The following is a 16913-nucleotide window of genomic DNA, read 5'->3' as shown; positions in this document are numbered from 1 at the left end:
AAAAGTGTGATCCCCCACAACCCCCCCCCCCCCGGGAACAAAATCGCCCCAGGAGGCAAATACCATAGGGACGACCATGTATATACAACACAGCACAGCCCTGTCTGCTTTTCTCTATGCTGTTAAGGAATATAGCTAGGTCTTCTCCCTCCCCTAGAAAAGCGTTGGCATTAGATATCATGTTATAATATAAACAAGCCCTCAGTTATTTATTTTTAACGATTGCATAACTGGGCTAAATGGTTTTATTCCTATTTATGACTCTCTGCGTTCAGCTTTAAAAACAAATTTGTACACATTTTATGCAAAATTAAATAAAATATATGAACACTTACTTGCTGAAGAATCCATGTTCGCATTTCCGATTTGGTATAGTGGGGAAGAAAATGAAATGGAAAGAAGAAAATGTGAGTGAATGCTTGATATAAAAAAGACAAAATGCAGAACAAATATACAACATGATATATAAAATAATAGTAATATTTGTACTAAATTATATTTTGTACAAAATGATGCAAAAACATGAACGTATCTACACAGGAACACAAGTTCCCTTCTTGACCACATACTTTATCACTATATCTACCAGAAGATTATGTTTTAGGTATAAATGTTAAGAGGTGGGTCTTTATACAAGAATGAGTGGTCAGGACAGAAGACCAGAGGGGTTCAGCCTTAGGCTGATGTCACACAGGTGACTCTGCCACTAGTGACATGGCGGCAAAGTCACGTGGGAGAACCTTCCACTTGCCTCTGTGGAATTGTTCCCTCACTGGCCTTGAATGCTGCTGGATCTCCCTTGCCTAGTGAGGGAGCGTTGAGGGAGCAACATCTTGCAGATCCACCTAGCGAGGGAGTGTTTCCACAGAGACTGGTAAAGGCTCCCTTAGCGGTCCTGACAATGACGAGTTGTCCCCCACGCCAAGGTCACCCATATGCCATGGCCCATAGGGTATCGAAACCAAATGCCAAAATCATTTATTGAGTCGTCAGCTCATTCCTGCTGCAAGACTCTCATTGTTTACGATTCTAACATGAATGGAATTTTTTCTGGTGTAACTGAATAATGACAAATTGTAATCCTGACAACTGGGGGTTGAACAAAAACAGGAACTGATTGTGACTTATCTGGGAATTGACTTTTGGTAGGTGTGATACAGAGTCATGTCATCACAAATATTTAGTGTAATGTTCTAATGTGTTCTACTCTGTTATGTTATATACATGTGATATGTAGGGTTGAACAGAATGAATACATTTTGGTGCAAAATGTTGCCGGTAAAATGTTTCCAAAGAGGAAACTTTTAATTCTGTTTATTGAGCTACATAAGTAGAATTTGCTTACAAAATCTCCTTTTTAAATTTATTTAGAGGGGGTCATTTTTGGGAGGGTATATGTTTGGTAGTTTAGCTTATTTAAAGTGACACTAAACTTAAGAGGTAAATCTTCAAAAAGGAATCAAGTACCTTAACCAATAACAATACCGGATCTTATTTGTGGATCACTCGGCTGTAGATCCTCAAATCATCTCTGAATTGGTGCCGACACTGTCCTTCCTTCTGGAGGGTGGCTACTTTTGTTCCCCATGGACCCTGTGTGTGTTGTAAAGTAGCCGCCACTCCAAGCTCACTCCTGTGATGGACTACAATCTCAATACAAATTAGTAAACTAAACATGAGATTGTAGTCCATCCTGGGAGTGAGCTTGGAGTGGTGACTACTTTACAACACACACAGGGACCATGGGGAAGAAAAGTAGCCACCCTCGGGAAGGAAAGAAGTGTCAGCACCAATTCAGAGATGATTTGAGGATCTACAATCGAGTGATACACACATAAGATACAGTATTGTTAATTCTAAAGGTACTTGAATGCATTTTTAAGATTCAACTTCTAAGTATAGTGTCACTTTAATTGTATATGTAGTTAATTGAGGGATGTTTTTTGGTATAAGAACAGGTCCATGATAATTGAAATTAGCTTCTGTAAACCTTGGGAGTCATTTAAAGCCAATTAGATCCTTAAAAACCACCAAACCCCTGCCCTCAAGTTTTCTTATTGACTCCAATGCATTTAATCAAAATAGTGAAATCTGATGATATCTCCAGATTTTTACCAGTTTTTTGGGAAAATAAATAATCTCTATCTTCATTTTGTTTTTTATATCCAGGGAATCCGGCATTATCTGCTCATGGTTTAATGTACAGTGCTAAATCCAGATGTCATTCAACTGCCCTCCACACCATTCACAGGAATAGCACAAATCCTTTTACTGCTACATTTGCTGAACACCTTTAGCTTCTGGCAATTTTTACTCACCTTCCACTGACACGAATCTCCTGGCCATTTTTCAGCCATTTTACCTCTGCATCAGGATTGGCCACTTCCACAACCAGCTTCATCTTTGAACCCTTATCAACTTGGTAGGCTGAATCCAGTTTCTTCAGGAAAGCTAGTGGATCAATGAGACGGCTTTAGTCAGACAACAAAAAGTAATGTGCCAAGTCTCCTTACACAACCCCAGCCATGGTACAGCTAATGGACATTGTATTTGTAGGTTCTCAAGATGTGCATTGTTCTAACATTACTATGATATATATATATATATATAAACCAGAAACTGACTTTAGCTTTCCAGGCTTAGAAGTTGCAATAAGTCCTCCAAAACATTCACCTATTTTGTATGCAGTAATTGGTAACATGCATGAATTTCAAGGATTGTTTCAACATCTACTAGATACTTTTGATGAAAGTTGTTGATGATATCTGGTTACTTGTAAAATATACTTTACTTGGCTGCTCTAGGGTATAAATCCAGACTTGTTAAGTCTATCTGGCTAGCTCTTCCTATCATTGCATATCTTGCTGCAGCCCGGATAATATGTTGGCTGCTCTGATGTCAATAGGAAATCCCAACAGGGATTGATGATTGATGGAGGACCATGCTGCATATGAGCATGGCTGCACAGTTGTGTATCATTTGACACACAAAGGCCTCAAAAGAGGGGGGAATGGGAGCTTTTTGACCTGGGAGGCAAACTCAATTAACTGGTCCTCAGGGCTTCCATGGAGAATGGAAGACCTGCAGGCTGCATACAAGTGATCTCGACAAAATCTTCAAGATCACTTGTACAAAACATGTTCCGGCTTCCCCGCTGTACATTTAGCTCTGCTTGGTTGGCCTTGTGGGAAGTTCTGCTGGTCCTTCATGGAGGGGACAGGTTCCTGGGGGCTAAAGAAAGTGCATCACACAAAGTGTGCCGCAGTGTCCAGTGACTGATGGCAATGGTAGTGTTGTCTCAGAGAACATGGTTTACTCTAACATGCCATTTTACATGAACTGCAACCAGTGAAGTACATTATGAGCTGAACCAGATGACTGCTGTTCTTTGAAAATAACATGAATTTACCTAAATAAAATAACATGCCACCATTACACATTATCATTATCTCTTAGCTTCCTTTAACAAATGGGCACAACACATTTTACAATTTTGCATTTTTCTAACATTGACTTCCTTTGAAGCTTTTTGTGTTCAGTCACATTACATTTTAGAACGGCAGAAGAAGTCAACACTGGAAGATTTCAGGCCTAAACAGCTTTATAATGTCCAGCAGCTGTCACTAACTGCATGTCTTACTCCAACCTGAGGTCTGAATGGGATAGTATTTTCACTTAGGGCCATCTGCCAAACATATATTATTTGAACTGGCCTGGAGGAGTACCAGCCCAGTACTCCTCTGCCTCTAAAAACAAACATAGCTTTGGTTGAGATCTTTCATTGCCACCTCACCCTCGCTCTTCTTTTCCTCCTTCTTCATCTTCTTCAGACGTTTCAGCAGGCCACGCAGATCAGTGATACCGTACTGGAAGGCAATCTTCTCATATTCAGATGGTGGGGCTTTACGAAGGATCTCCCAAACATCCACATCGGGCACAATCTCCTGCTTTGCCTCATTACTGTCAAAAGACACTGTATTAGTAAGCAGCCTTGGTGGCCTCCTGCCTGTAACACAGACTTGAGGATGGAGGCCCCATAGCACATTAGTCCAATTTGATGTTTTTAGGGGATCTCATATAATTCACAATGTGCTGCTTCAACCCCTGCACAAGGTAATACCAGTTCTCGAGTTATGAGATAACACAGCCACTCAGCTAACAAGGATAATTCACTTACTAGGGAAATAGAGATGTGATTTAGTTAGTAATAGTAGGAAGATCCTACAAATAGAAATTGTTTGCTATAAGCTTACCATGCTTTGGCTGGTGCTCAGAGCAGAATTGATACTGTGCTTCTGTATACATTACATAGTAAATTGCAACCAAAACCTGTGTGTGTTTACAAGGGGTATTAATCTCACAGTCCTTCATGTCGCCATGAACAGCAAATCTGTTTTATATAGGGAGGGTTTAAACTTTCAATCAAGGGCTCTCATAAAAATCTTTTTCTATGAGCACCTACAACTCTGTAATTGTTCTTCTATGTTTCCTTATCCTTTATTTTTAAGCATGTATATTAACTTGTAATATAGTTAAGAAATAACTTGGTAACTTAGTATTTTAAAATGTATTAACGCACAATTGAACCTGCTAAATATAATCCAGGTGCATCAAAACAAAAGGTGTGTGAAGTCTTACAGGTTGTTTCCATTAGAAAACAGTCACAACCTTAGAAAAGCCTGTTCCCTGCCAGCATGCTGTAGAGAAGGTCCATTGCTCTTTTGTGTGGAAAAAGTGGCCTCTCCACGGAATTCCAACACTGCCAGTTAAATGTATAGCTCTGCAAACAGCAAAGCACATGTTCCCTGCTGTTTGGAGAGCTCTGGCTCAGCATGGAGCATGTTGGGCCTCTGCACAGAAACCACCGCTTCCACACAGAGAGCAAGGGTCTTTTTCTGTGATGTTGGCAGGGGACAGGCCTTGTACTTAAGCTCTGGCTGTTTCCTAAAGGAAATAAACTGTAAGACTTTGCGCACCATTTGTTTTGATGTGCCTGGAAAGTATGAAGCTGATTTAAAGTGACACTAAACTCAGGAGTTAAATCTTAAAAATGCATTCAATACCCTATTAACAGCAATGTATCTTATTTGTGTATCACTCGGATGTAGATCCTCAAATCATCTCTGAATTGGTGCTGACACTGTCCTTCCTTCTGGAGGGGCTACTTTTGTTCCCCATGGTCCCTGTGCGTGTTGTAAAGTAGCCACTGCTCCAAGCCTGTTCCCATAATGGACTACAATCTTGATACTACAATCTCAAAGCCACAGCTACAAGTGAGCTGGGAGCAGTGACTACTTTGCAACACACACAGGGACCATGGGGAAGAAAAGTAGCCACCCTCCAGAAGGAAGGACAGTGTCAGCACCAATTCAGAGATGATTTAAGGATCTACAGCCGAGTGATAGAGTTTTTGTTAATAGTCAAGATACTTGAATGCATTTTTAAGATTTAACTCCTGAGTTTAGTGTCACTTTAAAACAAAAATGAATGTGAGCTTCAAAGAGGACATGCATTTTTAGTGCATTGGCATTTATAATCCTTATTATAACCTATATGGCTGGTGAATGTTCATTATCATAACCCATCAACACTTTAGGTTTTGCTATTGGAGGGTCTTTAGTCCTGAAAGCTTATAGGTAATGAGTGCAGGACAGAGGAGCCTCTTAAAGAAGAAGGTACAGTTTGCCCAACTGTATATATATACACACACACACATTTGTAAAGTGCCAGAATTTATGCTTGTTTAGTATGTTTTTTTGTGTGTGGCAGGAACATAAGCATTTTGTAATTTTGTAGCAGGTTGTCATGAGTTTCATCACAATCTCTTTCAGTTTTTCTTCTCTTTTAGTAAATCTGTTCAGAGAGTCAACATTGATAAGTCAGTATACAGAGGACCTGTCACTTTGCCCTGAATGGGCAAAGTGGCAGGTTCTCTGGATGGATTACCCCCCCCCTCCCCCCCCCACTAGGGCTTACGATCCTGCACTCTGCTACTACTCTGTTTGTCCTCGGAAATACCTGGCTCAGTAGATATGGGAGCACATGGGTATGATTGGGCATCTGACCTGCCAGGATGCAGTGCTCAGACCAATCGTCAGGTCTGAGCATCGCCATTCAAGGAGAGGGGAGGAAGGCATTCACCTTGTCAAGCTCCAACACAGACCAACATTGGACTTAGTTAGGGACTACATTTAGGATGGGGGCAAATGCTTTGGTAGAGGAGCGAAGTGAATAATTATCAGTGGGTTTGGGTTGTCAAAAGAAATTGTCACTTTGCCCTAAATATTTGAACATTAATTTTCAAAGTGTGTGAAGAGTGAGTGCTAAGTGATAGAATCTGCATGCTCACATGATCAGTATCAGTGTTGTAATAAGGGAAAGAATCTGGTTTCATGGTTGCACATAGTCTTCATGGTTGCACAAAATGTATATTTACTTTTTTTGTAAGTTTTTGAAAATAAAGGTATAATAAAATAAAAAGGTGATTTTTTTTAAAACTAACATTTAATAAAAGTGCTATGTGTAGCTAATATAATGAATATGCTTTTTAATAAAACTGGAGTTTAAAGTTAAGAACCAACCTATGAAAAGGAGATGGATGTCTTCCACATAGGTTAAAAAACATGTTTTACTAAAACTTCCTTTTTATGACTTTGATTTTAGCTAACTGCAGTGTGTCCATGTATTTTAAGAATGCCTACTTCCTAGGTGTTAGGAAACTAGAGAACATAACACAAGTATACAATAGAATACATATTCATAGAAGTGTAATTACAAACCATTTTATGACCTTATGGGAAGACCATTATACATTTTGGGTCTTACCGATTTACAGTACGCAGGAAACTGCTGGACTTGCAAAGAAGTATTCAGAAAAAGCATGCATCGGAAGACAGCGCCCACATCACCCAGGGCAAAAGAGAGCAAGACACATCAGTGCAAGGCAATCACGTTCACTTGCCGACACCAGGCCAAGAGGTAGACAAAAATGCAAACATGACTTCTTGGACATGCAAAAGGCAAAAAACTATACCATGGCATGCAAAGAGAAAATATGGCATTCGGAAAACAGTGCAATCCAAAGTACAGCAAAGCTGGAAGCTATTAAGATGATACAAGGCAAGCCTCTCTAGTATATGCTACTCTCAGGTAATAATTCTATACATCAGCAACCCTGTAGCTGTGACAGCATTCTAAGAGCTTGTATGGCTAATAGGCATAGCAAAACTGTGTGGCACCTCTGAAGATAGTGACCACAAAATGAAGACAATGACAATTGCCTAAGATGGTAATGCAGTGCCTTGATGCATAAACAAGTCTAAGTGCTGCCGAGCTTGATATCTCTAGTCAAGTACCAGCATCCTTGGCATTCCAAACATATTTGTGTATGGGTTGTTTTTAATCCAGTGAAGCAATGGTATTTGTATTTTGCCAACACTAACTGTGTCCTAGTGGGGAGATTTCCTTCACTTCCTGTTGCAGAGCATACAACAGGAATCAATTTCCCCTAATGCTCTGATGAGATGATAACTGTAAACAGCACAGAGGACTTTAAAGAAATCTGCATGTCCTCGTACACACGCCAGCCATTCTGGCATATGCTTAGGCCTCTTCAATCTGACTGGGCATGTAATTTTGCCCCTTGGGTTATCATACCTACAAATACACAACTTTGCTCACACCCTTTAGCCATCCCGCATATTTTTGTATGTAGATATGGACTCTGCAGAGAGGGGTTATATCTGACATTTACAAACTTTTAATCACTTTGACAAGTGGCCCCTTTCCCAAACATCAATACATGAAAAAGTGGGAAAATTACTTGGGTTGGGACCTTCTCATTACTGCTTGGTAAACTATGTAGAGCATTATGAGTAAATTCTCCAAATGCATGCTATACAAGGAAAACACATATTAAAATATTTCATGGTACTATACCCTTGGTCATCTCCATGCAATTTACCCTTGAACCTCCGATTCCTGCTGCCGATGCCAATCAGCAATAGGCTCCCTATTCCATAAATACTGGTCATGACCCAGTATAAAGACCTTTTGGTCCATTGTTAAAGTCATGGTGTCCAATATTCATGGCTCCCAGGCACCGCTGATAGCGCTCAGTACTATACCCTTGGTCATCTCCACGCAATTTACCCTTCCACCTCCGATTCCTTCTGCCGATACCAATCAGCAATAGGCTCCCTATTCCACAAATACTGGTCATGACCCAGTATAAAGACTGTTTGGTCCATTGTTAAAGACATGGTGTCCAATATTCATGGCTCCCAGGCACCGCTGATAGCGCTCAAAAGGAATCAATCTTCTTCCCCCCTCCAAGCTAGTACTCCTTAGTTATGGTAATGTGGTGCAAATCATGAAACTCCTATCTGCTAGAATGCATGGCACCCTCAAAAAATGCAACAATATATGAAACCCCTGCACCCAAATCTACACTTCACTATAGGGATGTTAACAACTTCTCCTCCCCTTCATGTTTGCTCCCCCTGCTCTCATTTTCTTGGCTCTATATTTACTTTCTTTCTCCCATATTACCTTCTACTTTCCCTCAGTCTGTTTGGCTTGTTTACCTGACAGTGACTGAGACTAATGCAATGCCATATACATCTCACTGAGACTCAAAGTACTTGCTCATTCTCTCTACACCTTAGAATATGTCACAGCATGTAATGGACATATGGACAAGCTTGCATAAGTCTTGGAAGTAGTTCTGTAACAGTCTTGGAAGTAGTTCTCTAATGTTCAACAGTCCTTCTACAGCCTGGAGCCCTTACAGGTCTGTAAACTGGGCTAGCACTACATCCGGTATGGCTTTGCAATCCTTAATTACTTTGAGTACAATGTTAGCCTCATTATGTCTGATACTTTGTAACTGATCAAACCAATGTCACTGTACTTTCTCATGTTGCTCCATTGACTTGTGGCCCTGCCCTATCTAGGAGTACTGATCTTCAAAGCCAGCAAGACCTTCACAAAGAGGCTTCACCATTTGATATTTATGTGTGAGAAGCCTTAAAGCTGACCTAGATTCAGACAACCATATCCTTCAAACAGTGTGAGACAGCTGTGAACGATGTAGAAATTACAGTAGTCGTTCCACAGCTGCTTATTTACCCGGGTCTAATTTGTCACCCATTCTTCAACTGAGCTGCAAGGTGGCCAACATAAAGGTAGAGGCTATCACAGAGTGGATTTTTCTTTTCCTAGATCTTGCTCGTTGATAGCTGTAACCAGAAAGTGGGCAGAAGGACATGGCAGGCTTTGCCTCTGATAAAGTCAGAGACCTGATTGGCTTCTGTGAGGTTAGTAGAATGAAGGATGCCTCAGAATGTGCAAAGAGCTCTGCTGCTTCTAATGCTTCCTTGAATGCTTTGTGACATTCAACTGTACTGATAAGTTCATCGTAGACAGTCAAACTTTAGATTTTAGGAATAGGTTTGCTTTAGGGTTCCTTTATAAACAAGATAATGAGCTAATGGTTCTTGGTGCTTAGAGACACTGCTGGATGACCTATTCAGATCAGTAGTTTAGAAAGTCTGTCTTCAATGCTATCACATCCCTTTATCAGCACCAGCATTATCATCCTCCCTCCTCCACCTGTCTCTCTCCACTGGAATAGAATTTAGAAAGTTATTTGCAGCACTTTAAAGAGTGGGTAAAGAGTGGGTGGCTGAATAATTCCTGCCTGTATGTCTCACTGTTCCCTAAAATAAAGGACAGCTTCAGGCTTTATATGGGAAATGGGGAGGCCCGGTATAGCCCAGACTTCACAAGCATAATCTTCTTACACTTGCTCATTTCCTGTTATCTGTTGCTGACAGACATTTTCCTGAGTGGGTCATCATGGTAAAATAAACACTTTTGCTCTGGTTACTGCTGTCTCAGCTACAGAGTTTGCTATCACATCACATGTTCTGTGTAAAGATAACTCAGTTGTCTACACAAAAAGTATACAGTAAGTCCCCTACTTACGAACGGGTTCCATTCCAAGAACATCCATTTTGTTTGTAAGTCCAACAAGTTAGCCTAGGTGCCCCGCTACATCACTGCTGCTTTTACACTTGCTTCCGGACACAAAAGCACACACACATGACAATGTATGCCAGACATGTAAACTAACTTACATTATTGGACATATAAAACGCATGCTTGTATCTCTTAAAGTTGGTAACTTGAACATTTGCATGTAGAGGACTCACTGTACACAGAGTATAGTGCCTCATAAAAGTATCCCTTTCCCTATTACAATCATTGGCAGAAGTTATGGCGATTTTACTTACAACAAGATATTTACATCCAATCAATTCAGCAAAGGTAAAAAGTCTTGAGTCTAAAGAACAGTTTCAATCATGGAGACCTTCATAGTTCCAGGCCATCGCTTCTCCATTATAATCTTATGGACTATAGAAACTTTCAGGCTACTTTAGGTATCAGAGTTTGTAAAGCGGAATAGATTTCAAGTCTCCATTTTTGGAAAGGGGGCAGCAGAGTCAAAATAGTTTGTAGCAAGTGTGCAGCTAAGAGCCACGTTAAAAAAAAGAAATATAATGAGGTTTTCCCCTGCAAAAAATCTACTCTTTGTCCTCCTCAGTTTGTGAAAAGCTAGTTGAAAACAGTGTCACATTTTTCAACAATTATAGGTCTACTAGAGGTTCAATTAGCAGATAGGAGGAATGGATATGAATAAGGAGAGCACACAGACATTGTTAGGACCTTTGACCTCATGGGCCTTTGTGTCACCAGGACAGGGTGCAAAGGAAAAGGAAAAAACAGCCCTAATGTATACAACAGCGATAAAGACCTGACAGAGGGTCTTACCTTTCCTCATGCTATCCATAATATAAACAATTTGACAAAAAGTTTGAATTATCTAATAAACTTCTTATATTGGCATTAAAGTAGATCTAAACCCTTATTGGATGACAATTAGATTGCTAAAGCATTGTGTATAATAAACAACTGACAGGTTTTTTTTTCTTCTTCAGTTTTCCCCTTTTTTTATAATTTTGTAGTCTCCTCCAGCCCTTTTCAGCCACTTTCTGTCTACATGTACTCATACCAGCATAGGTTGCACATCATTGCTCTGGATCTGCTTTCTTGCCTGTCCAATGTGTGTCAGCAAAGCCACTTATAGTCTCCACCAGGGATGCATGTGACATGATGACAACACGGGAACACAACCGCTAGGCAGTTGCCACCCAATAGCAGGGAGTACCTAAACAAGGACAATGGTGGAGAGATCACCTGGTATTATTTGTATGAAAGCTGCGGATTTAAGAAGACCAAAAAAGACTTTCGAAATTATGTATTGGAGGCTTTAGTGATTGGGCTTAGATCTACTTTAAGTGTAAGTAAACACCTGTTTTTACCCAGAATGACTTGCTCTTTCAACATTGGTTCTGCCATCTACATTTGTTTCCCACTTGAACTGTGTAGTGATGAAGGATATATTTAAAAAAGCCATAAGTGAGGTTTTAATATAGTAGCACAACTCTTTCTTCAGCCTAGGATGCACACTATCCTATTACTCATTGGAGTTCAGCTGTCACCGCCTCAGAGTGGTGTCACTCCTTTCAAGACATTGACAGATGGTGTTACATGCTGTTCCACCATCTCTCCACTTGCTGATCCATGGAATGGACAGACTGGTCACTCAACAGAGTGATATCACAGGGGTCCCTTGCTACAGATAGATAATTAGCAGAACAAGTGCAGATGACTTAAGTTAGAACTGATAAGCAATCAGAAAATGAGTAGCCACATTTGCTAAGCATTAATGCATATTACTGGTCACCACACATCGGTCTGAGCTGCTTGCGTTATTACACCAGGCCAAAAGCATCAGTCAAGCTGAATCACGCACAAAGCCTACATATCACATGAAACTTACTCTCTGAATGTAGGATGAAGGACAGAGGAAGATAAGAAAATGACAGTTACAGAACAGAAAAGTGATAGCGAGAAAGAAATTGTGTGGGAAAAAAAGAAGGATACATGATAAGAAATCATTACTCAATAGGTAGAAAAATAGAAAATAGAAAAATAATATAGAAAGGATAACTAGACAGCAGGACTAAAGGATGCAGCAAGCATTGCTAGACAGCAGGATTGAAGGATGCAGCAAGCAGTACTAGAAAGCAAGACTGAAGGCGGAAACAAGCATCGCTACACAGCAGGACTAAAGAATGCAGTAAACGTTGCAAGAAAGCAGAGGTAAAGGATGCATGAAGAATTGCAGGAGAGCAGAACTGAAGGATGCAGCAAGCATTGCAAGAAAGCAGGACTAAAGGATGCAGCAAACATTGCTGGACAACAGGGTTGAAGAATGCAGCAAGTCTTGCAAGGCAGCAGGACTGAAGGATGCAGCAAGCCTTGCAAGGCAGCAGGACATAAGGATGAAGCAAGCATTGGTAGGCAGCAGGACTGAAGGATGAAGCAAGCCCTGATAGGCAGCAGGACTGATGGACGAAGCAAGCCTTTATAGGCAACAGGATTGAAGCATGGAGCAGGTGTTGCAAGAGAGCAGGACTGAAGGATACTGCAAGTACTGTAAGAGCGAGGGATGCAGCAAGCAAGCTGCATGAAATACAACAACTGCAAGAGTTTAGGAACAACACAACCTGTTCCTAAGCCAGCTGGACAGACGAACAGGGAATGCAGCGAGCACTGCAGAGAGCAGGGAATGTACATGGAGCAAGCGCTGCAAGAGAGCTAACTATAAGGAGCATAGAAAAGTAACATATGAATTTGAAGCATAAAAAAAAACAAGTAAATTATTAATGAGGAATGTGCAGTACTAGAAACCAATGTAAAGAAGTAATAGTAGTATGGTTCATCATAGTCTCGTTTTCCTTTTCTATCCTGCACTGGAAAAATGGTAGTTGTGTCTGATAGGTTAAGAGATGGGTTCAAAGAGACTAAATTCACCTTAAAGGCACTCCAGACAGTTTGCCCATTCATTGAAAGAACAACCCCCCCCGCCCCCCACTGATACTTACTGTGGCCATGCTCCTTGGCCACTCCATTCCCCCAATCCAATGCAGATAGTAGTCCAAACCCTTTGTAAGCTTCATGCCAGATGCTGTTGAGTATCAGCAGGTGGGGGGTTTGTTCTTTCAAGCAAACCTATCTCTTTGCCCTACATAGGCAAACCTATCTCTTTGCCCTACAACGGACAGAGTCTCTTTAAAACTGTCCTGTGTGTGGCCGGCATAAGTGTAAGCTTCATGGTTGAATGGGTATAAAAATAACTGTCCATGCTGTCATAGTTATTTTATCAGCTACTCCATCTCTGCTCCAAAAGCTGAATGGAATAGGTGGTTTGGTTGGTAGGGATGATAAAGTTTGTTTTCAACACTCTTTCGGGCACAAGGTACAATATATGTTGGCCTCATAGGACACCATACAAAGTTGGAACAGAGTATTCACCACAGATCAAACGATCATTTACCACCCCTAGGTATGCAGTAGCCTGTGAGGACTAAGTTCCTTTAAAGCCCCCCCGCTCCCAGGCTTCTGCATACCTGGGGGTGGTAAATGATCGTTTGATCTGTGGTGAATACTCAAGTCTATTGGGGTGTGGAAAACGTTTCTCACCTCTACTAACTGCTGATTTTGTAAATAAGTAGCACCCTGCTGCTCTTTCTAAATTTCCATCAATGCAAGTTATACATTCTGATATGTTACCCTGACTGGAAACCATTTTAGCACTCCAGTGTAATACAAGACTGAAAGTAGCTTATAAAGCAGTGTAAACTTTCTGTGCAAGGATAGGAATACTGTGCGAAGATAGCTGAGATAGAATGTTGTATCAATTCAAGGAAGCCGTGTAAGGTGATAATTGGAATTATATATATGTCTCCTATGTCAATGGGAATTCTACTTATGGCATGGAGGGGTGGATGGGAGACTGCTAGGAATTATAAATATCTATATCAGTGACAGACTGTTGGCTACAGTTAAAGATTTGGGGAAGAAAGGATGGATTGATTGGCCGCTACAGAGTATGGATTTAGGGCCATGATAGGCGGGAGGGGGTGCACTGCCATCATACACTTACCTTTTCCTGAGAAGGGCACTGAAGTCCAACTCTCCAGCTTCCTCTGCTCCGTCTCCACTAGAAAAAGCATCATGAAAAGACAGGGGTCACAAATGCATTTTTCACAATGAATGTCCTGTCATATTTTTTTTGCACTAGCTGGCTGCCAAACCCAAGGAAACACTCTTAATTCCTTAAGTACCTTGGGGTGCAGGTTATCCGGACCCAATAGAAATATTAAGTGGTGGCTTCTTATATCACTGGATCTAAGATTGAAGCACCACACCACAAATGAATAAACCATGTAGAAATTTAATAAAGTCAGGTAAAAGACCAAATAAGGACATCAACACGTTTCTGGGCTCTACTCACCCCTTTCATCAGGGCTGAAAGATAGAAAACAATGTATATGGACTGAATTGAGGATACTATATTCATGGTATTTTTACCAGTATAGTATTTAACACAGGACTCATCAGAAGTGGGTTTATCAAGTTAAATAGAACTCTGAGTAAACTTTCTCTTAACCCTTGTAATGGGACTATTCCCCCTGGCCACACATACACTGCAAGGGTCCATCTCTTCTTTGTGTCTATTATACTCACCTGAACACCGCAGCCCTCTGGCTCTTACAAAGGTCCCTCCAGCCTGTCTCCTCCCCTGCAGCGATGGTATATCTGTGTATAGAATGTGATGACTCTGGGACCTTAGACCGCTGCAGCGAAGGGGAAGAGAGGTTCTAGGGACCGGTCTAACAACAAGCCGGCTCCGAGCATCATGTGCGTATAACTTTATTTTTGCACCTAGATGCAAATCAGCACTTAAAGGAGAACTATGGAGTAAGTGTTTTTCCCCATAGTTCTCCTAAGGATAACGGGAGGACACAAACTAGCGTCCTCCCGTGACCCAAAGCTCAGTATACCGCGAGCTACAGTCGGCTCAGATTATGAGGCTGAGTGAAAATCTTTTGCCTCATAATTCTCCTTTAACTCTTGCAGTGCAGGGGTAGCCCCGCTGCAAGGATTAAGGAAAATGTGCCGGTGTTCTTCTTTAAAGATTGCTTTGTTCTTCTGCAACAATACAGAATATCACTTACCTGTGAGATGTTTCTATCCTCACAATCTAAATCTATTGCTAAAAAAACAAACTACATATATGGCCAGTTTTACTGGACTGTGGCATGCAAAAGTTAACTCACATTGATAAGACCCAGTATTAATGTGTTATTGTGCACATAAATATAAAGAGAACACCCAGAAAGTGGTAGAAATTTACCAAATTATTGTCTGATGTTCTGACGCTTGGTGTTGGTTAATAACAATGTGTTCCTTGGAAAGGGTCCTCCCCTACTGCTCTGAGCATTTTCCATAGGGTTTCCGCAATGATATTTGTGTGTAGTATGGTGTTTTTGTGTGTAGGTGTGCTTTGTATGTGGTGTATATATGTGTATGTTATGTATTTGTGGTTGAGATGTATTTGTGTGTTTGGTGTATACTGTATGTATGTATATATATTAGGGATGTCCAGATACCAGTTCAGATACCAGTGCCGATACTTGGCATTTTCATGAGAACTACCGGGGTTGCAGCGGTTGCAGCTGGGACCTGGCTCTAGCACTCCACCATTGTCCTGAAATCATTTGTCTGTATTGTTTTACAAAAACTGTCACATGACAATAAACAAAAATGTATCAGTACTTGTATCTGTGAGGACATGGGCAAGTATCAGTACTTGTACTTGGAAAAATGGTATCGGTGGATCCCTAATACATATTTATTTTAAAAAAAATAATGCATTAAAATGGGGATGCACAAATCCCAGAAGCTCTGTGTGCTCCTTACAAATGACAGCCGCCTCCTAACTTTTGAATTTTTCTCTAGTCTAGTCCTGAAGTTGGAAAAGTATCTGTACATGTACTTGTACCGAGTACGGTATTTGGTATCTGAACATCCCTAATATATATATATATATATATGTGTGTATATATATATATATATTTATCATTATTTCCACAACAAGCCAGTTATATACTGTATATACTGTATTTTCTATACCTCATGTGACTGATGTCATCCACAAACTGTGAAATGTGCTGGTGCTGCAAGGATCAGGCATAGCATGTGGTAATAATATATAGAAATTACAGGGAAACATTAATCTTTGAGTGACATGTGTAACACAAGCCTCCTAATTCCGTATTGACACGCAGCACATGCCAGGGACGGACGAGAGGTGAAAAGCTCAGTATTGCCGGGTGCACAGAGTGTATTAGAAGCGTATCGTCTCCAACCAGCATCACAGAATTTGGTGCATCGGAAGTCTGGATACAGAGCCAGATCTTCCATGACAGCTTCGGTAGAATTCTGGATAATCATTTGCTCAGCAACTATCCCAATGGCAATAAACAGCAATCTTCCTAATGAGTGATAAAATCTGCCCTTCCATTGATTCCAGGTTTACACCATTGATACATGGCCTCCATTATTTGGGATCACCGGTAAGGCTCATGGCAGCCAATCAGATGTCAGTTACCATAGTTTTAGAAAATTAAATTAGACTTATATTATCCATTCAGTGATGTGTTACTGCATACTGGCCATGTTTTGTGGCTCATCAGTGCAAATATGCAAGTACATCTAAACCCAAACTTGATGATATTTAGTTTGCTAAAGCACCGTGCATCATAAACATTTCCCCTTTGTTATTTCCATAAAGCATTGGGGGGGTTTTTCAACCTTATTTGCATCTCTGATCTTCTGCAACCTCCTTCAGCCACTTCCTGTCTACACATTCCATAGGGATGAATGCAGGATGTAACTACAGATTATGGGCCCCGTAGAAAAAAGGTGAATGGGGGGGG

At 40.7% G+C, this 16913-nt stretch overlaps 1 protein-coding gene across 1 annotated transcript in view; it reads right to left on the bottom strand.

Moving 5' to 3' along the window:
• MYBPC3 (myosin binding protein C, cardiac) overlaps positions 1-16913 on the bottom strand; it is a 112965-nt gene that overhangs the window by 58494 nt on the left and 37558 nt on the right. Inside the window, exons 9-14 of the mRNA XM_018562127.1 lie at positions 14075-14131; positions 13578-13606; positions 4121-4125; positions 3794-3944; positions 2319-2451; positions 336-338 (exon numbers count right to left, since the gene is read on the bottom strand). Coding sequence (XP_018417629.1) covers positions 336-338; positions 2319-2451; positions 3794-3944; positions 4121-4125; positions 13578-13606; positions 14075-14131 — 378 coding nt within the window. The remainder of the gene's footprint in view (positions 1-335; positions 339-2318; positions 2452-3793; positions 3945-4120; positions 4126-13577; positions 13607-14074; positions 14132-16913) is intronic.

This window comes from Nanorana parkeri, unplaced genomic scaffold (assembly GCF_000935625.1).
Source record: "Nanorana parkeri isolate BGI_ZX_2015 unplaced genomic scaffold, ASM93562v1 scaffold562, whole genome shotgun sequence".
Lineage (NCBI taxonomy): Eukaryota > Metazoa > Chordata > Amphibia > Anura > Dicroglossidae > Nanorana > Nanorana parkeri.
This window is presented reverse-complemented; position numbering and strand designations above follow the sequence as displayed.